Below are 23,192 nucleotides of genomic sequence, written 5' to 3'. Positions count from 1 at the left end.
AAACACTTTTTCTTCTCAATTACAGCAAGGGCTTCTTTCTAGAAAGGGTGAAATGTTTGTGTTCTTTAGCATTATCTTTGACTGCAGAAATAACATATATGTACAATATCAAGAAGTCAAGTAATCAGAAAAATGTTTATTGATGTAAAGCTGCAATCAAACACTAACTCTTGGGAGAAAAATAAAGGGTGAGGACAAAAAAACAAAATCACCGATTATTGTAAAGCTCTGACTTAGGCAAGTTGTTTTGAGTAAACAGGTATAAAATGCTGAAAAACTTCATGAGTAGGAATCAAGATTTGAATGTAGGAGTAAAAAATGTGCTTATGGGATACAACTACAACTGTGCTGATGCTTTCACACACATGTTTAAGTTCTGTGAAAGTGCTGAATGGATCACAAACTAGATCAAGTGATTCAGCAAATCCCTTTAGAAGGCAATGCATTCATTGAATGCTGTTCCAAATAAAGTGTTGCAATGCTTCTATAAATACAGAAATTCAAAACTTATAATTAACTAGCTGTTGTATGTTTACTGAGATCTTTAACATCTTAAGTATACAAAAAGGGGCAGGTCAGGCTATAGTGAAGGAGCTTAAGTTTGTTAAGGATTAAGGATTTAGTTCAGCTTCTAGGCCAGCCTTCAGGAATATAAAAAGGGCTTTAGACGACATAACATCTAAATGTCTCCACATTTGGCATAATTTTAAGATAATTTTCCACTGCGGTGTCAAAGCAGAAGTTGTACAGTATATTGATTATCGTGGAATAGGGCCTATTACTATTTTGGGATGTTGAGCTAAAATCAGACTCATTTCTCATAATCCAAGTACATAAAACTACTTCACCAGATAATCTCTGAGCCTCGATTTTGTGTTTAAAACTCAGGGTCCCCTAATCCTATACCAGTATCTTTTCCCCTGTGTTACAGTATTTATGACTCTGCGTGTGCTAAGGAAGAGCTTCCTTCTGATTCCTTAAAAGGAAAAACTCAAATAAATATCCAGGACATATGCAACTGTGGAGTTAAAAGTTCACTAATTTCGTTGGAGACAGTTCAGGAAATGTATTTCTTCTAGGCTAACCACACACCCATAAAAAAGGGAGTGCTTTTGACATGTTTTCATCTTGTGCATTAGGAATACAATCCAGTCACTGTATAACCACTGTACAACGTCGATTTCACCAGGTAATAGTATTTTATAACACCGAGAAGAGGAGGTGAGAGATGGGTATATTTAAAGGCTATGATTTTACATAATTTACATATAAAGTTCTTTCTGTAAAAAATGATGGTGTTTGGGTGCAGTGGCTCATGCCTGTAGTCTCAACACTTCGGTGGTTGAAGTGGGAGGATATTTTGAGGCCAGGAGTTCAAGATCAGCCTGGGAAATATAGCAAGACCCTGTCTTTATTAAAACAAAGCAAAACAAAACAAACATGAAACCCCCCAAAACAAGCCCAAAGGAGCTCTGTGTATAGTTTTGCTTTTGTGTATCATTTATAATTAAAATGTCACTTTTTCCTGAAGAGCCAAAAGTAGCAATTTAGAAAGAATGTTGCTGCAACAACTCCTGAAGAAACAATTAAAAACCAATACTTAGAATTTACCAAGTAGCTATTTACTCAATATAACTCAGGACACAAGCACTGAAGGGTGTATAGTCTAGTGGACATAGAATCTAAATTAAATAGGAACAAGGATGTACACAGCATGTAGAAGAAAATAAAAAAGCAAATTATCATAAAAGAAGTAGAAATACTTATTTTATTTTTTTTAGCAAATGTTTAAATTTGAATTAGTTTCTCCAATGGAACATCTCTGGCTTCAAAGGTATTAATGGTTAAACAAGATAGTCATCATTTCAGTGAAAATAATAATGGTGTGATGCCAAAGAACATTAAGATGTTTAACAATTTTTGAAATTTATAGCCAAGAAAAAAGATGATTTGGAAATGATGCAATCAGAAAGTTTCCACGTCAAGTTCTTGCAGGGAAAACTTCCCAGCAGCTACCCATTCTACAAGTCACAATGTGTAGGGAAGGAAGAAAGAAACAAGTGCCCTTGAAAGTTGTACCTTAGTCCACTGGATGCTATTGTTTTCAAAAGACATCACAGTATGGACAATGAACTAATATATAAGTATGAATATCATATATCTAACTTAGAAATAAACAGGGATGGCCATGGTATACAAAACTCTCTATTAAACCTAATTATTACTTGAGTTTTGATTATAAAGGTCTGAGGGTCCTATTGATAGTACTGCAAATAGCTTCCTTCTGTAGCCAGTCATGGAGAAAAAAGTAACATACTATGTAAAGAAAAAACTGGTTTTATGACATGCAATACTACATTTTACATTTGAGTTTGAAATTCCTTAGATCTGGATCTTCCTAAAAGTGTAAGTTAGAACTAAAGCTTTCAAAGTCTTTTCCAAAATAGTATGCTTTTAGAAACATAATACATTTAGTATTTTAAAACAACTTTCTGAGGGTAGGGACTGCACCTTACCTTTGCACTTAACACTAACAAGCATATAGCAAGTAATCTGTTTATTATGGAGAGCCTCACTACCTCAACTTGTTGACATTTTATTACACACCAAGTATCTGGCAGCCCAATGCCTGTGTTTACCATCTAGAAACAAGGACATGCAATAAACAGAGAAATTTAGACATACTCTCAATCACACCTATCAACATCAGTTGGGACATGAAACTATTAATTCTCCAATAAAAGTTTTGGGAAACCTGAAATATTACTTTAGAGAGCTGTATTATCACAATGACTAACAAGAAAAGAGATTAGTCTAACTTGAAGAAAAAAAATTCCATAGATTGATCTTTAATTTTGAGGTTCTGTTTTTTTTTCCCTCATGCTCCCCGAGGCTCTGTTCTTTATATGCAACTTTAATATACAATTAAGTTGTAGTTGCTACTTACAACCTACTTGTTGAATGTTGAACCAAATATGTTTCTTTGTTATCTTTAACACTTGGCTTATAATGGTTGTGTTACAACTTACTCACATAACTGCTAATAAACATTACTGGAATGTACTGGAGGAAGCTTTCCCTGCTATAAAGTCAACTGTTGCTTTTTTCTTAAAAGAAAAGATGAAACAAATGACTAAGAGACAAAAATAACAGGCCAGGCGGGCATGCTGGCTCACACCTGTAATCCCAGCACTTTGGAAGGCCAAGGTGGGTGGACTGCCTGAGGTCAGGAGTCTGAGGCCAGCCTGGCTAACATGGTGAAACCCATCACTACTAAAAATACAAAATTTAGCTGAGTATGGTGGTGTGTGCCTATAGTCCTAGCTGCTCGGGAGGCTGAGGCAGGAGAATCGCTTGAACCCGGGAAGTGGAGGTTGCAGTGAGCTGAGATCGTGCCACTGCACTCTAGCCTGGGTGACAGAGCAAGATTCTGTCTCCAAAAAAAAAAAAAAAAAAAAAAAAGTAGCAGGCTTGAAATTCATGCCACGTGTGTTATGACAAATGTGAATGTGCCAGCTGCTACAAGCACATGGAAGCTGTGTATATCTTATAAATATATTTTAAAGTATTTGATTTCAAAGATATAATGCAGTTTCTCAAATATCACACTACTCAACAGTTGCATTAACGTCTCTAAAGAAGCACCAAGTTTCATGTCATTTAAACACAAAACTTATGAGTCCTTCCACATCAACTTATATTTTCAAAAACCTGTTAGGTCCCACTACCTAATATAGATACAGAAGAAAGTCATACTGTATTCACTTATTTCCAATTATAAAAGTCTATCATGTGTCTAAGCAAATCTTAAGATACACGACGTAATACTATTCTAAAACATTAGCTACTCTCTTGAAGACGACACCAAGCACATCAATCATTATAATTACTGTAGCTTTTATTAATTCTAAACTTGTCAATATTTATTTATTTATTTTGAGACGGAGTCTCGCTCTGTTGCCCAGGCTGGAGTGCAGTGGCCGGATCTCAGCTCACTGCAAGCTCCGCCTCCCGGGTTCACGCCATTCTCCTGCCTCAGCCTCCGGAGTAGCTGGGACTACAGGCGCCCACCACCACGCCCGGCTAATTTTTTGTATTTTTAGTAGAGACGGGGTTTCACCGTGTTAGCCAGGATCGTCTCGATCTCCGGACCTCGTGATCCGCCCGTCTCAGCCTCCCAAAGTGCTGGGATTACAGGCTTGAGCCACCGCTCCCGGCCAACTTGTCAATATTTAAATAACTGATGAAATTTAAGGAGAACTGTAGTTCGAATAGTTTGTCAAAGTATAATTTCTACACAGAAATCTTCAGAAACTTTCAAAGCTATCTTTTGCATTTCATATATTGGAGATTTGTAGAATGCAGTCGTACTTATTAACTACAAAATGGAGCCTGACACAGCAGAAATGGCTGATTATGAGACCATGCCAACAACACGGTCCTAAATCAATACTATTGGATTTTCTTAAACGCCTAACACGTTAGGTTTCTTTTCATTGCTGTGTTTTTGTTGTTTGTTTGTTTGTTTGTTTGTTTTGAGATAGGGCCTTACTCTGTCGCACATCCTGAAGTGTAGTGACGCAATCTTGGCTCACTGCAACTTCCACCTCCCTGGTTCAAGCGATTCTGCTGCCTCAGCCTCCGGAGTAGCTGGGACTACAGGGGCCTGCCACCACGCCCGGCTAATTTTTGTATTTTTGGTAGAACTGGCGTTTCACCATGTTGGCCAGGCTGGTCTCAAACTCCTGACCTCAAGTGATTGGTCTGCCCTGGCCTCCCAAAGTGCTGGGATTACAGGTGTGAGCTGCCCCGCTCGTAACTAAACTTACGTGCAGTTATCTTTAAAAAAGTAATTTTATCATCACTTTAAAAAGCTCCTAAATGACAAAACCAATCACAAAATATTTTAATTCAAAAAATTAGAAGAGCATTAATTTTCTGTTGATTTGCTTTGCTGTTTATTAACTTAGTAAGTTAAAAAAATGGAAACTAGCCAGGCGTGCTGGCTCATGCCTGTAATCCCAACACTTTGGGAGGCCAAGGCGGGCAGATCACTAGGTCAGGAGATCAAGACCATTCCAGCTAACATGGTGAAACCCCGTCTCTACTAAAAAAATACAAAAAAAAATTAGCTGGGCGTGGAGGCGGGTGCCTGTAGTTCCAGCTACTCTGGAGGCTGAGGCAGGAGAATGGCATGAACTCAGGAGGCTGAGCTTGCAGTGAGCCGAGATTGTGCTACCACACTCCAGCCTAGGTGACAGAGTGAGACTCCGTTAACAGAAAAAAAAAAAAAAAAAAGGAAACTATGAATAATGTAGATAATAATAATTTTTTTTTTTTTTTGGAAACGAAGTCTTGCTCTGTAGTTGAGGCTGGAGTGCAGTGGTACTACCTCGGCTCACTGCAACGTCTGCCTCAGCCTCCCGAGTAGCTGGGACCACAGGCGCCCGCCACCACGCCCAGCTAATCTTCTGTATTTTTAGTAGAGATGGAGTTTCACCATGTTAGCCAGGATGGTCTCACACTCCTGACCTTATGATCTGCCCACCTCAGCCTCCCAAAATGCTGGGATTACAGGCGTGAGCCACTGGGCCTGACTGCTAACTCTACCCTTGACTCCTGGAAAATGAGGTCCAATTCAAGTCCAGGCTCATTTCAGGTTTTGTGGATAAATGCAATAGAATAATTCTGGAAGCAAGTAATTCTGGTGATTCAGTGTATTCCAGGACTCCCATGACAACTCTTTCTTACCCTAGAAAATGCTTTGCGTTAACTCTCTGTACCTTTGGTGTAAATCTAGTGTCACAACTGTCCTGGGCAGGTCCAGGTCCAGGACATTTTTTAGACAAATCTTGCTTTAAATCTAAATGAAAATACAGAATATACTGTAAAGCTTAATAATCAACACTATCTGGGGAGTGAATCCTTATCTGGATTCCTGGCATCTCCCATCTGAAAACTTCTTAGTTCAGAGAGTAATAATTCTATATATAAAAGAAATTATAACAAGCTTTGCTATGAAAAATGTATTGTCAGCTATGAGGCTGCCCTTTCACGAATTTTTTTTTTTTTTTGAGACAGAGTCTCACCTCGTCGCTAGGCTGGAGTGCAGTGGTGTGATCTCAGCTCAGTGCAACACCTCTTGGGTTCAAGCGATTCAAGCCTCAGCCTCTCAAGTAGCTGGGACTACAGGTGCGTGCCACCATGGTCAGCTAATTTTTGTATTTAGTAGAGATGGGGTTTCACCATTTTGGCCAGGGTGGTCTTGATCTCTTGATCTCATGATCTGCCTGCCTCGGCCTCCCAAAGTGCTGGGATTACAGGTGTGAGCCACTGCGCCTTGGCCCCTTTTATGAAATTACTAGTACAGGGCAGCTATGTCTTTTGGTTTTTTATGACCAATTACTGTCTGTAAAATACTTTGGTATACATATTTTTTGTAGTTGTACTGAGATTTTATTGAAGTTTGATTTTAGGAGATACTCTTAAGTCAATGATTTGGCTCAGAGAAAATTGTAGTATCTACATGTTTTAAATATAGCATTGGAAAATGGACTCAGTATACTGGATATATGATATGCAGTACTTACTTTCCTTGTTATAGTTGGTGCTATTACTGAATCAATCAAGTAGATGAAAAATTAGAAACATACGGTGTTCAGGGAGGGATAGTTTTTTTTTTTTTGAGTAGGAATTTCGCTCTTGTTGCCCAGGCTGGAGTGCAATGGCGCTATCTCGGCTCACTGCAACCTCTGCCTCCTGGGTTCAAGTGATTCTCCTGCCTCAGCCTCCCACGTAGCTGGGATTACAGGCATGTGCCACCACGCCTGGCTAATTTTGTATTTTTAGTAGAGACAAGGTTTTTCCATGTTGGTCAGGCTGGTCTCAAACTCCCGACCTCAGGTGATCTGCCTGCCTCAGCCTCCCAAAGTGCTGGGATTACAGGTGTGAGCCATTGCGGCTGGCCGGAATTTTTATTCTGTAATTCTGTTACAGAATAAAAAAGGGGGAGGTATAGTGTGTTGCAAAGTTTTTGACAATTTTTGTAGCTAGAAGTATTCGAAATTAAAGGAAAAAGAAAAACATAGAAGTAAATACCTACCAACGTATGTCCAGTAATACTATTTCCATCTATGGTAATCCAGAAAATGTCTATATTGAAAGATAAGAAGTAGTGTGTCCAAATACATCGCTCTAGTTGGGTCATTTTCTCCTAATTTAATTTTTTCTATTTAAATAAACAAAGGCAACTGCATTACCATCTTGTTCTTAAATAAGGTAACTGGAAATGACTGATGAAATTATTAACTTAAACCTTATTTTTTCAGAGTCCTTGACTAACTTAAGTAACTAAGCATTTAAATATGACTTCTATTATCAGCATTTAGTAGCTAATAATCATTACTCCAATTAGTTATCCATTAATATTAATTATATGAACAACTTGGCAAAATATAGAAATGTTCTAAGTTTGAGAAAACTACTGTTTCAAAGGTCAGGAACCTTGCTTTGAACCCACACAACCATGGTTAAGGTTAGGACATGACTTGTACTGAGTAAATTTAGAGGCATTAGGATTTAATTCCTCAGGAGCCCTTAAGAGTTCAATGCTGGTATCTGTGATTCCCCCAAATGGACAGAGATACTTACATCCCAATTCTCACATCTCAAGATTCATGTAAATAGTGCCAATTGCCTTTGGCAATCATTGCCAAATATTAATTTTAAAAGCCATCTAATGATACTTCCTAACTTTTAACCATTATTCTCATCATGATCACCCATTACAAAACTTATCTACTTTGTCCCAAGTAGAAGCAAATTATCTGATAACCCTCTATCACCTCAATAAACTACCTGCCCCTATACTTGCAAAGTTAGCCAAGTCAAGCACAGAAAACCTAAGACAGAAGAACCAAGAAGGCATAGAGACTTCGGGTAGTCCCTCCGTTCTGTATACTGCTTAGCAGCACAGCAACAAATTAGCAGCGACAGACAGTAATTGTCCTAATCTAGGTCAATACAACAGCCAAATCTTTGTAAACACTCTCTTTGGCTCTTCCTGGAGATCAACACTGTTCTAATGAAAATGCTGTAGCATGAAAGGGCTTAATAACAACAGAAGCGTTCAAAAATACTTACTTATCTAATATCATTTATCCAAGAATCTTAAAAATCACTTAATAGTAATCAATTCAATAACTGAGAGGGGCAGGTATTAAGGAAACTGCAAAGGCCAAGAACAGAAATTAGAAGTATATACTACTCAATAATCTTTGTAAGCTAAAAACTCTGCTGACTTATATAGCTCTGAGTATGTAATATAAAGTATTATCTACATGCCTTCAAAAAACCTAAATTTAGGTGTGTTACCAATATAATACCTGTTCTTATATGTCATTTGTACTTACACTTAATTTTTCTGAAGTCTGATTTATTGAAGTTTGATTTTTGAAGATACAGTTTAGTCAATGATCTGACCCAGAGAAAAATATGAAAAATATCTGATGTAATATTACTTAATACTTTGAAACTAAACATTACACAGTATTTTAGATATCTTATTTTGAATCTATTATTTTAAATGTTAGATCAAAAGTCTACAGTATCACATATACCCATTATTTGAGTAATGTTTCCATTTGAGACGAAAGGTTTATGCTAAGCTATACATACCGTCTTCCTGAATTTGTGAGATGGATACCTGAAGGAAGGTGAAATCAATAGCTATAAAAATATTTTGTGTGTATGTCAAGTTAATGAACCTACAAAAGCATCAAACTCCTGTCCACAGCCTCTTTAGTACCATACTCCAACCAAGTTAACTGGTTCAAACTGTTACATAAGACAGTGATAACTACAGGAATAAGCACAAAGAAAGGTTATATTTTATCATGTTAAAGTTACACAGAGATAACAGGTTTACAATTCAAATTCCCATGTCCTGAAAACTGGCCTCTTAAATAACTCACCTTCTTAAATCACAGAAGTGCAATAATCTGAAATTATTCTAATCTAAAGACTTAAGGAAATAATTATTACAATTCATGTTCACTGTGAGGAATATCTAGCTATATAAAATATAGCTACACAAAACCAGAACTCAGTGAAACATAACTTTTTAAAGCAAGAAGTTTGCTTGTGATTCATATCAGTAGTCATTAAACGGGTAAATGCTAAAGGTTTACATTCAAGTGCTTGAAGGACTACTGCAGAGAAATTCAATTACTAAAAACCTTTGCTCAGATGGCTGTCAGGCATATCAAGGATGGGATGAAGTGTGAACCACCGGCAGTGGTATTAAACTCCAATCATCTTCAAGACAAGTAAGATTTAGAGCTGTTAAGACATTCCAGAATTTGGTTCACTGACACTAAAAATGGTATTTTAAAAAAAGACCTCATACAGTCTGCTAGCATTATCATACTAACCATTAGAGGAGGTAGTGACACAAAGTGTTGGAATTTAAAATACAAGGTCAGCATTAACTGTAAACCACTCTAGATCACTGTATGTAACTCTTTAAAAAAACATATGTAGTGAAAAAGAATTAGAATTCATACAAAATCAGAATTTAAAAAAGCAAAAAATAGAAATATTTAGTCAATTTACTCAAATGAAGGAAGTTTAAATGATACAGGAATGAAAACTATTAGAAATCTATGTACAATAAAAAGTAAATATAAATTAGCCAAGTCCATGGACACTTCCAGTTAAACATTCATACGAAAACATATTCACCTTTTTCCTTAGATAGGGATAACACATACATACATGACATGATGATTCTGGCAAAAAATATCAGAGATACTAAAACTATTCTCAAGTTTTAAAAATGGTGCAGAGAGTGTTTCAAGAACATTCTACAAGAATGTAAACCCCTGATTTAATTCCATGATTTTATCATGCCAGAAGCATGGTTGGTTTTAGTTTTTTAAAACAGATATTGGTATCATAACATATTGGCTTATTAATAATTAAGGCATTTTACATACACAGTATCTCAGTGTGAACAAAAAATGTTTAATATTGATTTTTTCATGTTTTAAACTTTCAGTCTTTTCAACATAAGAAAATAGCTGCACACGTTTAAGTGTTTTGTTTTTTTTTTAATAAAACACAATCTTAAAAAAGTTAATGATGATTGGTCTTGGTGGTTCCTAGTAATAAGTCCTGTCTTACTTTTTCACATAGTATAAATTATATTTTTATGCAGGATTGCATTAAAATCCAGTAGTTCTTAATGTTACCAAATAACCATATAACTCCCAAATGCAGCAAAGGTGAATAATCTTCATAGTGCACTTTCACCTCAATGAAACTGAAGCTGCTCCTTTTGGATATTTTTCCACTTCAATGTGAAGTAGATTGTTGGGATTTCATTAGTGGTTTCATTATGTGGCTTTTTAAAAGAAAAAATAGTTTTGATTTCTTCCACAGTTCACAGTTCTCAGACGAGACTTTTTTTTTGTAATTATACAGTTCACGGATGTTTTGAAAAACCAAATGCTCTTTAGTAGATGAAATCTCTCAATGTAACTGTAATAAATAAGCATCTACATCCTTAGAAGATAAAACAAAAACATTTCATTAGACAGTACAGTAAATACACACAAAAACAAACCATTTTCTTTTCTTTTCTTGTTGCTTAATTTGCCTTAGTTTCCTTTTGTGGCCTTTTGAGGGTAAAAGATGTGTCTTGTTCAGTGCTTTTACCTGCAGTTGTTCAGCACAGGGCCTGGCACATAGTATGTGCTCAATAAATATTTGCTAAGTGCTAAATGAATGTGTTAGTTCCTATGCTCAAACAACTCTGCTTTCATAGCTAACATTCACAGAAATTCTATCAGTGCTATATTCACTTGAACCCAGCTTGACAACAGCCTCTTCTTCCAATTTCTTTTTTTTTTTGAGACAGAATCTTGCTCTGTCATCAGGCTGGAGTGCAGTGGTGTGATCTCAGCTCTCTGTAACCTCCACCTCCAGGGTTCAAGTGATTCTCCTGCCTCAGCCTCCCGAGTATCTGGGACTACAGGCATGCACCACCACAACCGGCTAATTTTTTGTATTTTAGTAGAGATGGGGTTTCACTATGTTGGCCAGGATGGTCTCGATCTCCTGACCTCCTGATCTGCCTGCCTTGGCCTCCCACAGTGCTGGGATTACAGGCATGAGCCACCTTGCCCGGCCCTCTTCTTTCAATTTCTATACTCAAAAAATTACAAATTAATTTGATGGTTTAATTTTGTAATAAAGTCTCATCATAACTTAAGAAACTTCACATTGAACTTTTAATCACTCAATATTGTCCTCAATAATAAACGGTACCTTAAAGTCATATTCACAATAAAGCTTCTCCCTTTGCAAAAAACTGACTGTGGCCAAGTGTGGTGGTTCCCGCCTGTAATCCCATTACTTTGGGAGGTGGAGGTGGGTGGGTCACTTGAGGTCAGGAGTTCGAAATCAGCTTGGCCAACGTGGTGAAATCCTATCTCTACTAAAAATATAAAAATTAGCCAGGCATGTGTGTAATCCCAGCTACTCGGGAGGCTGAGGCAGGAGAATCACTTGAACCCAGGAGGCAGAGGTTGCAGTGAGCCGAGCTTTCGACAATGCACTCCAGCCTGGGTGACAGAGCAAGACTCTGTTTCAAAAAAAAAAAAAAAAAAAAATTATGATTGAAAGCAAATTTCAGTCATAAGGAACAATCATTTTTTAGTGCTATACAGAATGCAACACCCCTTTAGAGTAAGGTAATACTGGTCATGTATGCTTTAAAAACCTAAAACAACAACAAAAACCTCCTAGGAAATTGATTTGTTTATAAGATTTTCATCAATAAGAATTCTATAGGCCAGGCACGGTGGCTCACGCCTGTAATTCCAGCACTTTGGGAGGCCGAGGCGGGCAGATCATGAGGTCAAGAGATCGAGACCATCTTGGCTAACACGGTGAAATCCCGTCTCTACTAAAAATACAAAAAATTAGCCGGGCGTGGTGGTGGATGCCTGTAGTCCCAGCTACTCGGGAGGCTGAGGCAGGAGAATGGCGTGAACCCGGGAGGCGGAGCTTGCAGTGAGCCGAGATCATGCCACTGCACTCCAGCCTGGGCGACAGAGCAAGATTCCGTTTCAGAAAAAACCAAAACCAAAAAAACAGTTCTATAGAGTAAAATCCTATACGGTGGTAACAAACTTGGTTGATATATCATTTTGCTTCTATTTTTGAAGGTATCTGAGACCTTTTTTTTTTGGCGGGGCGGCCATGGTCTTCCATAGCAATGGCCAGAGTTCCTTTGTGGCTGTCACTTTGACAGGAGATAAGCTTCTGGTTGGTCACTGTTGGTATCACTCCCATTTGCTTTTCTTCCCTCAGCTAGATTCATTTCCTGAAAGCATCTGTCTCCTGTAAGATGTGAACTTATGATCTTGGAGTAGAAACCAGATTATCCCTCAAGGATACCTGGGTTTGCCCAAGCCTCTGTTTCCCTTAGCATTGTATTTATTTTTCCCCTGAATTCTAAGTAATTGTTTTGGCTATGAGAAAAATTTTGTAACTAGGTCCATGACATAAATACTCTTTTTTTTTTTTTTTTTTTTTTAGGGAGGGGACCCGTTGTTTCGCCCAGGGTGGGGTGCAGTGGCCGGATCTCAGCTCACTGCAAGCTCCGCCTCCCGGGTTTTTACGCCATTCTCCTGCCTCAGCCTCCCGAGTAGCCGGGACTACAGGCGCCCGCCACCTCGCCCGGCTAGTTTTTTGTATTTTTTAGTAGAGACGGGGTTTCACCGTGTTAGCCAGGATGGTCTCGAACTCCTGACCTCGTGATCCGCCCGTCTCGGCCTCCCAAAGTGCTGGGATTACAGGCTTGAGCCACCGCGCCCAGCCCATGACATAAATACTCTTATTTAAAAATATATATACATTTCTAAATATATATTTATTTATCTAAATATATATTTAAATATTTATTTATATATTTAGAAATATATATATAGAAATATATATATACTTAAAACCAAAGAATGCTTTTTATATTCCTGACTAATGTCCATTTATGATAGCAGTATGCCCAGTAATAGAGTAAAAGTATTTCTGAATTACAATTTTTTCTTCAATTATTTTTTAACTACCAATGTTTTTTCTTTTTTTTTGAGACGGAGTTTCACTCTGTTGCCCAAACTGGAGTACAATGGCTCGCAATCTCGGCTCACCACAACCTCCGCCTCCCGGGTTCAAGCGATTCTCCTGCCTCAGCCTCCCGAGTAGCTGGGATTATAGCCATGCGCCATCACACCCAGCTAATTTTTTACATTTTTAGTAGAAACGGGGTTTCACCAACCAGGCAGGTCTCAAACTCCTGACCTCAGGTGATCTGCTTGCCTTGGCCTCCCAAAGTGCTGGGATTATAGGCATAAACCACTGTGCTCGGCCTAACTACCAATGTTTTCTGGAGTTTAAATATTAAAATTCAAACTACCAATTTTAACTTTTTCCTTTAAGAGATAAATCAATAAAGACCAAAGTCAAATTCACTGTGATTTAAATAGTTTACCTTCTCAAAAAGCATAACATTAGCAAAAGTAAAAATTAATCTCCAAAACCATTTAATTGTGTTCCTTATCCCTTGTTTCCTGAGTTCCTCATCTTGTTTTCTGATGCTTTCCTCACTGGATTCTCAAAATTTTTTCAAATATTTTTCTCTGATTAAAACCCTCTGTAAATATCCTCTAGCATAGCATATCAGGGGCTGTACATGAAACATATTCAATGGCCAATTCCTGTGCTTGCTGCCAAGGTCACAGTTACACCCAGAGGACCTGAAGCATTTGCAAATATGAAATTGACTTTAGACATCAGAACAGTACCAAATTATTCTGCCTAGAGACTTGAAAAATTCATTAATAAATGTAAAATATTCTCGTTTTTAATGTTTAATTTATAAGCTTAAATATAGATTACCTTAGCTATATTACCAGTATATCCTGGAACCAAAGTAAGATGGTTTTCCTGTTCCCATAATCCACTTAATTGTTGTTTTAAAATTTTTATATTTCTAAAACAAAAAAAAGGAAGAAAAATGAGAAAGCAAATATATTAAGATACAAAGTTTCATCATAAATATGCATAATAAAAACCATTCTAAAATTTTTCAGGTATTTATCAGGAGAAAATGATGCTATTTGAAATAAAACATTCGGGAATGTGGAGAGAAATTTTTAAAAAAGTCAAATAACTTTTAGAATAATACACGTCAGTCATGAAAATTAAAGGTTTATTCACATAATACCCCCATATACTTCCAATTTAATTAATTCTTGGAAAAAACAAAAGATGTTTTGTCAATTCCAAAATTAATAAAATTTCGTACTTGATTTTGATTTAAGAAAAGAAAGAAAATACTTAGTTGTCAAAGCAGGTAAGAAAATGACCAGGCATTTGGAACATTTGGACATTGCTTGGGTGTGAAGTAGAAAATTTTGAGAGCCTATAAAAGAAATTGTGGACTCTTTTTTTTTTTTTTTTTTTTTTGAGACTAGGGCTGGCTCTATCGCCCAGGCTGGAGTGCAGTGGTGCCATCTCGGCTCACTGCAACCTCCACCTCCTGGGCTCAAGCGATCCAACTGCCTCAGCCTGAGTAGCTGGGACTACAGGTGCACACCGCCATACCTGGCTAATTCTTGTATTTTTTGTAGAGACGGGGTTTCATCACATTGCCCAGGCTGTCTCAAACTTGTGAGCTCAAGTGATTTGCCTGCCTTGGCCTCCCAAAGTGCTGGGATTACAGACAGGCATCAGCCACCGCGCCTGGCCCAAAATTATGAACTTTAAGGAAACTGTTGGGAGATATTTTTCTGTGGTTTCATGATAATCTGGCTATACTCTAGTAGAATACCCACAATTTTCACATCAAGGCGGTAATAATATAGTTTTTAGAACTATAAACATCGACACCAAACTTTCAGGTTAATGTCTAGGCTAAAGGACCCTGCAGGGTGCCTCCATTCCTTATTCAACTATGGGCATCTCTTTTCCGTGCCTTACTCATATAACGAAGAGGAGGATTAAACTGCTATTGTGTTTTTCTTCTAAAATGAAGGGTAGGGTTGTGCCAGAAGAAGAGATACAGGGGGTTAGGAGGCTCTGGAATTCAACTTCCAGGTGTGGTTTTCACAAATGAACAGTCTCTTAAGTTAGTATCTCTCTGAATATGAAGAGAATAAATACCACACACTGATGAAAATGGGATAAAATTATTACCTAGTTTAATCAAGCTGCTTTCCTGAAGAAAATTTCAGCATGAGTTTATCTTTAAAGGTATACTCACCCATCACTTATAATTTCTGTTTTGGATGATAGTTCTGACCACCACCTTTTAATGACTGCTTGAAGCCAGTTTAAACCAACTATAACATATCTGAAATGACATTTTGTTACAAAATTCAAGTGTTTTCATCTAAGAATCCTTTTTATAAGAGATGATACTTTCCTTCCCAAAAAACACATACACACATTGGTCTCTTCCCTTTTAAAAAGTTGTTACCTTCATGATCTATTTCACAAAAGTATATTTCATGTAATTTGTTTAGAGATGCTTTTATAATTGTCCTTTAGTCATTTCATACTCTTTTCCTAATTGTACTATTAGCTTCTTGAAAACAGAAACCTTGTATGTCTCATGGAGCCCAATCTACTACGTACTCACAAAGCACAAAATCAAGGATGTTGAAAAAGAAAAATGAATCAAGATTCAGATTAGCACTTACTCTTCAAATTTGCTTTTAAGTAGTGACTTTACTAGAGGCAACAAGTCTACACAGCAGCCAAGTGAGATATATTGTTTTTCTTCCTGTAAACTAAAATAAATACCAAGTTATAAAAATATGGATGGGCCATAATTTGACCTCCTTTAATCTTACTTTTTTTCTGAAAAATATTGTTTTTACCAATTGGTGAGCACAGGAAGGCAATCTACCACAACGCCAAGATCTTCTATCCTGAGAGTATAAAAAGAATAGCATTGCCTTAGAGAGCTGATTTCCTTATTTACTTTCATATTATGATTATTCACACTGCATTTGAGAAATTCATTCATTTAATAATGTCAGTATCTACAATGAGTCAGGTCTGTGGATACAGCAATGAAAAATGACACAGGGCTTGTATTCCAGTGTGTGAGCAAGTGTGGGGGTTGCGGGGTGGGGCAGAGACAGGTAATAAACAAATAACTAGACATAAGACATATAGAGCAAGTTGATGTAAGTGCTATGGAGAAAAATAAAACAGGAAAGGGAAATAGGGAGTGGAGTAATAGGTATTTTAAAATAAGGTGGTCAAAGAAGGCTTCCCTAAGGTAACATTTGAGAGACTTGAATACAATGAGGAAAGTAATGCTTCAAATTCCCACTCAAAAGGGATGTTTACTTTTTATTTTTATTAAAAAAATTTTTTTCAAGAAACGGGGTCTCATTCTGTTGCCCAGGCTGGAATGTAGTTGCATAATCACAGCTCACTACAACTCCTGGGTTCAAGCGATCCTCCCAAGTACCTGTGACCACAAGCACGCATCACTGTGCCTGGCTAATTATTTTTATTTTTTGTAGAGATGGAGTCTTGCTATGTTGCTCAGTCTCTCACTCCTGGGCTCAAGTGACTCTCTCACCTCAGCCTCCCCAAATGTTGGGATATAGGCAAGAACTGCCACACCTGGCCTCAAAAGGGATTTTTAGAAGGTTAGTTTTCCCATATTGTTATCTCTTAGTTTTACAGGTAAGAATGGCAGTCAGAAGAGGTAACAGGTTTGTTCAATCTGATAAAACACTGTTTTCTGTATTTTGGTTACTCTTAGATGGGTGACGAATGTAACATAAGCCACACTGTCTCTACTGAAGCTACATATAGGCAGTTTAGAATAATGAAGAAGGTTCACTTGAGCTCAGGAGTTTGAGACCAGCCTGGGAAACATGATACCTCATGTCTTCCAAAAATTTTTTAAAAAATTAGCCAGGTGTGCTGATGTGCGCCTGTACTCAGCTACTCGGGAAGCTGAGGTGGGAGGGCTGCTTGAGCCCAGCAGGTTGAGGCTGCAGTGAGCCATGATTGTACTACTACACTCCAACCTGGATGACAAAGCAAGACCTTGTCTCAGAAAAAAAGTGATTGAACAAAGAGGATAAAACATCACACTTACCTCAACAAATAAGCTACAAGTTCACTTATACTTCTCTTTCTCCAGAAAGTTAAAGCTACATTCAATCTCATATTCCTGCTGAACAAAACTTGGGCCATTGTTTCATGGTCCTGAGAAACCTGAAAGGCAATAATCCGATTTGTTAAAAAGCATACTGAAACAGGGTATGAAACTATTGTTTTATTAAATCGTTCTGGTAGATATAGTTAAATATTATGCAAAGGTACTCCTTCTACTGGCCCACTAAAGGGAATACTGCAGTTGACCATAGTAAACAAATGATCTGAACAAATTTAAGACCTGTTTATACTTTTTACTAGCTACCGTTTTTCTTTTAAAACCCAATAATTTGTAAAATTATTTTTAGCTGACCTATAAACTAGGACTTAATTTATAACATGGATAAAAGAAAAATGTAAACATATAGGCTAGTCATTACCAAATGAATGGCATGAGAATCACAAAAACTCAGTTTTTGACAAGTGTTGTAGTATCATTTAAATTTATCTATTTATTGTTAGGTAATGAAGTGTCATTTTCCTGTTCTAATGTGTTTAACACAGAACTATGTAAGATAAAAAGTAAATACTCTCTACCTGCCCACAAAAACATCCAATATCCCTCTGCAGAAATAATCAGTTAACAGACTGATATGTATCTTTCCTGACTATTTTCTAGACAAAGACAAACTAAGTACACATATAACCACTCTGAAAAAGTTATTATCTATATTGTTCAAAACCTTTTTTACCTATAATATATGAACATTTTTCAATGTCAAAACATAGATCAAGCTTGTTTTTGGAGACAGGGTCTTGCTCTGTTGCCCAGGCTGGAGTGCAGTGGTGTAATCTCAGCTCACTGCAGCCTCCACCTCCAGGCTCAAGTGATTCTCCTGCTTCATTCAGCCTCCCTGAGTAGCTGGGATTATAGGCACCCACCACAACACTCAACTAATTTTTCTATTTTTAGTAGAGATGGGGTTTTGCCATGTTGGCCAAGCTAGTCTTGAACTCCTGACCTCACATGATCCGCCCACCTTGGCCTCCCAAGTGCTGGGATTACAGGCATGAGCCACTCCACCAGGCCCAACTTCACTTTTAAAGAACAACAGCATAGCCTGGCACAGTGCTGTGTGCCTACAGTCCTAGCTACTCGGGAAGCTGAGGTGGGAGAACCACTTGAGCTCAGGAGTTTGAGTCCAGCCTGGGAAAGACAGTGAGACAGTGAGACCTCATCTCTTAAAAACAACAACAACAACAAAAAACAGCAGCATATTCTCTAGTCTTTATATACCATAATGTATTTAGATTCTGGTTTTTACCTATCAAAACTATGCATCAGTGGACATCCTGATATATGTAAATATGTGCACTTGTACAGATATTTTGTTAAAATTAATTTTACAATTGGAACAGTTAGGTCAATGGTTATATGTATTTTAACTTGGCTAAGATGCTATGGTATCACTTTCAGATTTAGGTTTTTAGAGCAGGTACTGGCAATCAAGAAAACAGGTATGAAACAAGAATAAGCAATAAACCTATTAGTTAAATGTAAGGTTTAGCGAAAAGTAGTGAAATTGAGAATGTAACGTTTTGGAGGTTCTTGAGAAACATGTCTCACTGTGGTAGTTTTAAAAATGCACAACTGAAACTTTTTTAAAAAAACTTTTATACTGGCCAGGCACAGTGGCTCACACCTGTAATCCCAGCACTTTAGGATGGGGCTGAGGCACGTTGGTCGCTTCAGCTCAGTAGTTTGAGACCAACCTGCGGAGCATGGCAAAACCCTGTCTCTATAGGAAATATAAAAATTAGCTGGGTGTGGTGGCACATGCCTGTAGTCCCAGTTACTCTGGAGGGTGAGGTGGGAGGATTGCTTGAACATGGGAGGTGGAGGTTGCACTGAGCCAAGATTGTACCACTGCACCACAGCCTGGGTGACAGAGCAAGAGTCCCTGTTTCAAAACACAAAACAAAACAAATTTATTTTATGTTCAGGGACACATGTGCAGGTTATACAGGTAGTTTGCATGTTGTGGGGATTTGGTGTACAGATTATTTCGTCACACAGGTAGTAAGTGTAGTAACTGATAGGTAGGTTTTTGATCCTCACTCTCTTCTCACCCTCCACCCTAAGGTAGGCCTCATGTCTGTTGTTCCCATCTTTGTGTCCATATGCACTAGTGCAGGGTTTAGCTTCCACTCCAACTGAGAACATGAAGTATTTGGCTTTCCGTTCCTGTATTAGTTTGCTTAGGATAATGGCCTCCAGGTTCACCTGTGTGACTGCAAATGATATGATCTCGTTCTTTTTACGGCTGCATAGTATTCCATGGTGTATATGCACCACATTTTCTTTTTCCAGTCTATCACTGATGGGCATTTCCATTGATTCCATGTCTTTGCTACTGTGAATAGTGCTGCGATGAACATACGCATACATGTGTCTTTATGGTAGAATGTTTTATATTCCTTTGGGTATATATCCAATGATGAGATTGTTTTCAGTTCTTTGAAAAATTGTCACACTGCTTTCACAATGGCTGAAACTAAATTACATTGTCACCAGCAGTGTATAAGTGTTCCCTTTTTTCTACAACCTTGCCAGAATCTGTTATTTTCTGACTTTTTAATTATAGCCATTCTAACTGGTATGAGATATCTTGTGGTTTCAATTTGCATTTCTCTAATGATTAGTGATTTTAGGTTTAGCATTTAGGCTGAGCATTTTTTCATATGCTTGTCAGCTACATGTATGTCTTCCTTTGAAAAGTGTCTGTTGTGTCCTTTGTCCACTTTTTTTTTTTGAGACAGAATCTCACTCTGTAACACAGGCTGGAGTGCAGTGACATGACCTTGGCTCACTGCAACCTCTGCCTCCCAGGTTCAAGCAATTCTTGAGCATCAGCCTCCCAAGTAGCTGGCATTATAGGTGTGCACCACCACGCCTGGGTAATTTTTGTATTTTTGGTAGAGACGGGGTTTTGCCACGTTGGCCAGGCTGGTCTTGAACTCCTGACCTCAAGTGATCCACCTACCTTGGCCTCCCAAAGTGTGCCACCATGCCCAGCTAATTTTTGTATTTCTAGTAGAGATGGGGTTTTGCCATGTTGGCCAGGTCCAGTTGTAGAATATTTCTATCACTCTCAAAAACGCTTTTGAGTCTGTTAAAACAACCAGTTTTGCTTGAGCCAGAAGAGCAGCAAACCACAGCAGGTTTGCCTGAACTATGCTTTAACTAGGCAATTTCGAGAGCCCAGCTAAATGTGTCTGGATAACTGGCTTCGGTGGTCCACTTTTTTTTTTTTTTTTTGAGACGGAGTCATGCTCTCTTGCCTAGGCTGGAGTGCAATGGCACGATCATGGCTCACTGCAACCTCTGCCTCCCAGGTTCAAGTGAGTCTTTTGCCTCAGCCTCCCGAGCAGCTGGGATTACAGGTACCCACCATCATGCCCAGCTAATTTTTGTACTTTTGTAAAGACAGGGTTTCACCATGTTGGCCAGGCTGGTCTGGAACTCGTGACCTCAGGTGATCTGCCTGCAGATGTTGTCCTTCTTTTTATTTTTATTTTTTCTGAGACGGAGTCGCTCTGTTGCCCAGGCTGGAGTGCAATGGTGCGATCTCAACTCACTGCAACCTCCAACTCCGGGTTCAAGCGATTCTCCTGTCTCAGCCTCCTTCTGAGTAGCTGGGATCACAGGCACCTGCCACCACACCCAGCTAATTTTTGTATTTTTAGTAGAGATGGGGTTTCACCATGTTGGCCATGCTGGTCTCAAACTCCTAACCTCGTGATCCACCCACCTCGGCCTCCCAAAGTGCTGGGATTACAGGTGTGAGCCACTGTGTCTGGCCTAGTGCTCCACTTTTTTAGCCAAGATTTCTCCTTTTCCCTTCCTTTAAATATCTCCTGGCTAACTTGTCATTCTGGATAGTTTTAGCAGCCTGTTAAGCATTTCATCCCATCTTAGAGAAATGGAATAAATTATTAATTCAAATTTGGCTAATCTAGAAAATTGTCTCAGGGAGTTACTATGACTCAAATAAGTCTACATTCAATAGGTGGCAAATTATTCTGCTAGTGGAATATGGCAAAGAAAAAAATCAAGATTATTACAGGAACAAAGTTAAACTAGACATGACTTAGAGAAAAGACTTACCTCAGAAAAAAACCCACTATATTTTGATGATGGGCTTTCTGTCTGTGAAGAACCAGAATCACTGGAGTTAACCAAATACGTTCGACTATCATGGTGTAATTTTTCAGGCAGGTGGCTTGCACAAGCCAGTTCGTTTTCTTTATTTGCCATGTCACAGCCCCCACTTCCAGGGGACTGTTTTTTTCTGTAACAAGGATTTGGAAAGGGATGATGAACTTTCTTTCTGCGATAGATCACTTTACGAAGTTTATCTGGGCTTTTCAAAGTTTGTCCAACTGTTCTGTAAAAAGAATTTATTTTCTTAAATGAAAAAGAACAATATGAAATCCTTTAAAAGTTTTAAACAGAGAATTAATAGGCTATATTTTGTGATTGTAATCCACTAAAATTCGAAGTAGAATTTTAAAAATCTTAATTCTGAGTTGAAGAGGAAAGTAAAAAGGAAATTACAAATTATCTGGAAGACAATGTAAAGGATGACATTTTATACCAAATAAAAATGAAGACAGACATAATAACTAGAATGCTTTTAAAAATGAAATATTAAAGGCCATTCTGGGAGTAAGAAAATCACAACATTTTCTAGAAACCTAATCTTTTCCTAACAAAGTAGCAAATAAGATTGCAAGTTTGTATATTTTAAAGTTCAAGCTGAAGTATATTAATTATTTGAGTAAGACAGAACACAATAGAGCAAGCCTCATGGTTTAATATAGTGGTTCTCAAATGTTTTAGTGTCAGGATGCTTTGCCCCCTTAAAAATTATTAATGACTTAAAATAATCTTTTTTTTTTTTTTTTTGAGACAGAGCCTTGCTCTGTCACCAGGCTGGTGTGCAGTGAAGTGATCTCGGCTCACTGCAACCTCTGCCTCCCAGGTTCAAGTGATTCTCTTGCCTCAGCCTCCTGAGTAGCTGGGACTACAGGCGCGTGCCACCACGTCCAACTAATTTTTGTATTTTTAGTACAGACAGGGTTTCACCATGTTGGCAAGGATGATCTCAATCTCTTGACCTTGTGATCCACCCGCCTTGACCTCCCAAAGTGCTGGGAATACAGGCGTGAGCCACCATGCCCGGCCAAAATAATTTTTTATGTGAATAATATCTGTTGATATTTACTGTGTAAAAACTAAAACAAAATTTAAAAACATTTGTTAATTCATTCAAACGACAGACTGTTGTTTGGTACTGTTTTACATTTTTATATATCTCTAATATCTGATTTAACAAAAGACAGCTGGGTTCTCATTTCTGCTTCTCCATTCAGTCTATTGTGATATCAAAGGGCATACAGCTTCTTGAAAAATTATATTGTGCCCTCAAAAAAGAGAATGAAAATGAAGACAGTCAATGTCTTAGCATTGCTATAGAAGTAATTCTGACTTCACAAATTCCATGAATGGTCTTTAGGGACCCCCAGGTCCTCAAATCACACTTTGAAAACCAGTGGTTTTGTAGAAAGTGCCTTTAGAAGTTAGGCAGATCTGAGAATGAATGTCATTCTTACCACTTTTCTAGGTATATGATTCTGAACAAATCACTTAACTTCTCTGATCTTAAGTTTTCTCATCAGCTGTTAGGGGTAATGTTATCTATAGAGTAGGACCGTTGTAAGGAGCAGAGACAATATTGATGTGTTTATTAGTGCAGATACTGGCACAAAGGAGCTATCTGACAATAAGTTAATTATTATGATGACAAAAGAGAATGCTTATTTTTTCCCTTAATGTCATCCTTACCCAGCTTCCATATTTGTTGTTTACCACAAACTTTAAAGAAACTCTTACCTATTTATATAAGCAGCCAACTGTTTTGGAGATTTCTTAACCTGAAAAA

The 23,192-nt window shown here is 37.8% G+C and overlaps 1 protein-coding gene across 4 annotated transcripts in view; it reads right to left on the bottom strand.

Moving 5' to 3' along the window:
- Positions 1–8,866: 8,866 nt before the first annotated feature.
- Positions 8,867–23,192, bottom strand: part of KATNBL1 (katanin regulatory subunit B1 like 1) — a 67,404-nt gene continuing 53,078 nt past the window's right edge. For 3 of the 4 annotated variants that reach the window (XM_021940395.2, XM_003900723.3, XM_021940393.2), the window contains 8 exons: positions 23,144–23,184; positions 21,356–21,635; positions 17,189–17,307; positions 15,945–15,995; positions 15,765–15,854; positions 15,326–15,415; positions 13,960–14,053; positions 8,867–10,563 (listed from right to left, as the gene is read on the bottom strand). In XM_021940395.2, the coding sequence (XP_021796087.1) occupies positions 10,531–10,563; positions 13,960–14,053; positions 15,326–15,415; positions 15,765–15,854; positions 15,945–15,995; positions 17,189–17,307; positions 21,356–21,635; positions 23,144–23,184 (798 nt within the window). In that variant the 3' untranslated portion in view covers positions 8,867–10,530. The remainder of the gene's footprint in view (positions 10,564–13,959; positions 14,054–15,325; positions 15,416–15,764; positions 15,855–15,944; positions 15,996–17,188; positions 17,308–21,355; positions 21,636–23,143; positions 23,185–23,192) is intronic. The other variant, XM_021940394.2, reaches the window with a different exon arrangement.

The sequence above is a fragment of the Papio anubis genome, chromosome 7, assembly GCF_008728515.1.
Source record: "Papio anubis isolate 15944 chromosome 7, Panubis1.0, whole genome shotgun sequence".
NCBI lineage: Eukaryota > Metazoa > Chordata > Mammalia > Primates > Cercopithecidae > Papio > Papio anubis.
Note: the sequence above shows the minus strand (reverse complement) of the source record. Positions and strands in the feature narration are given on the sequence as shown.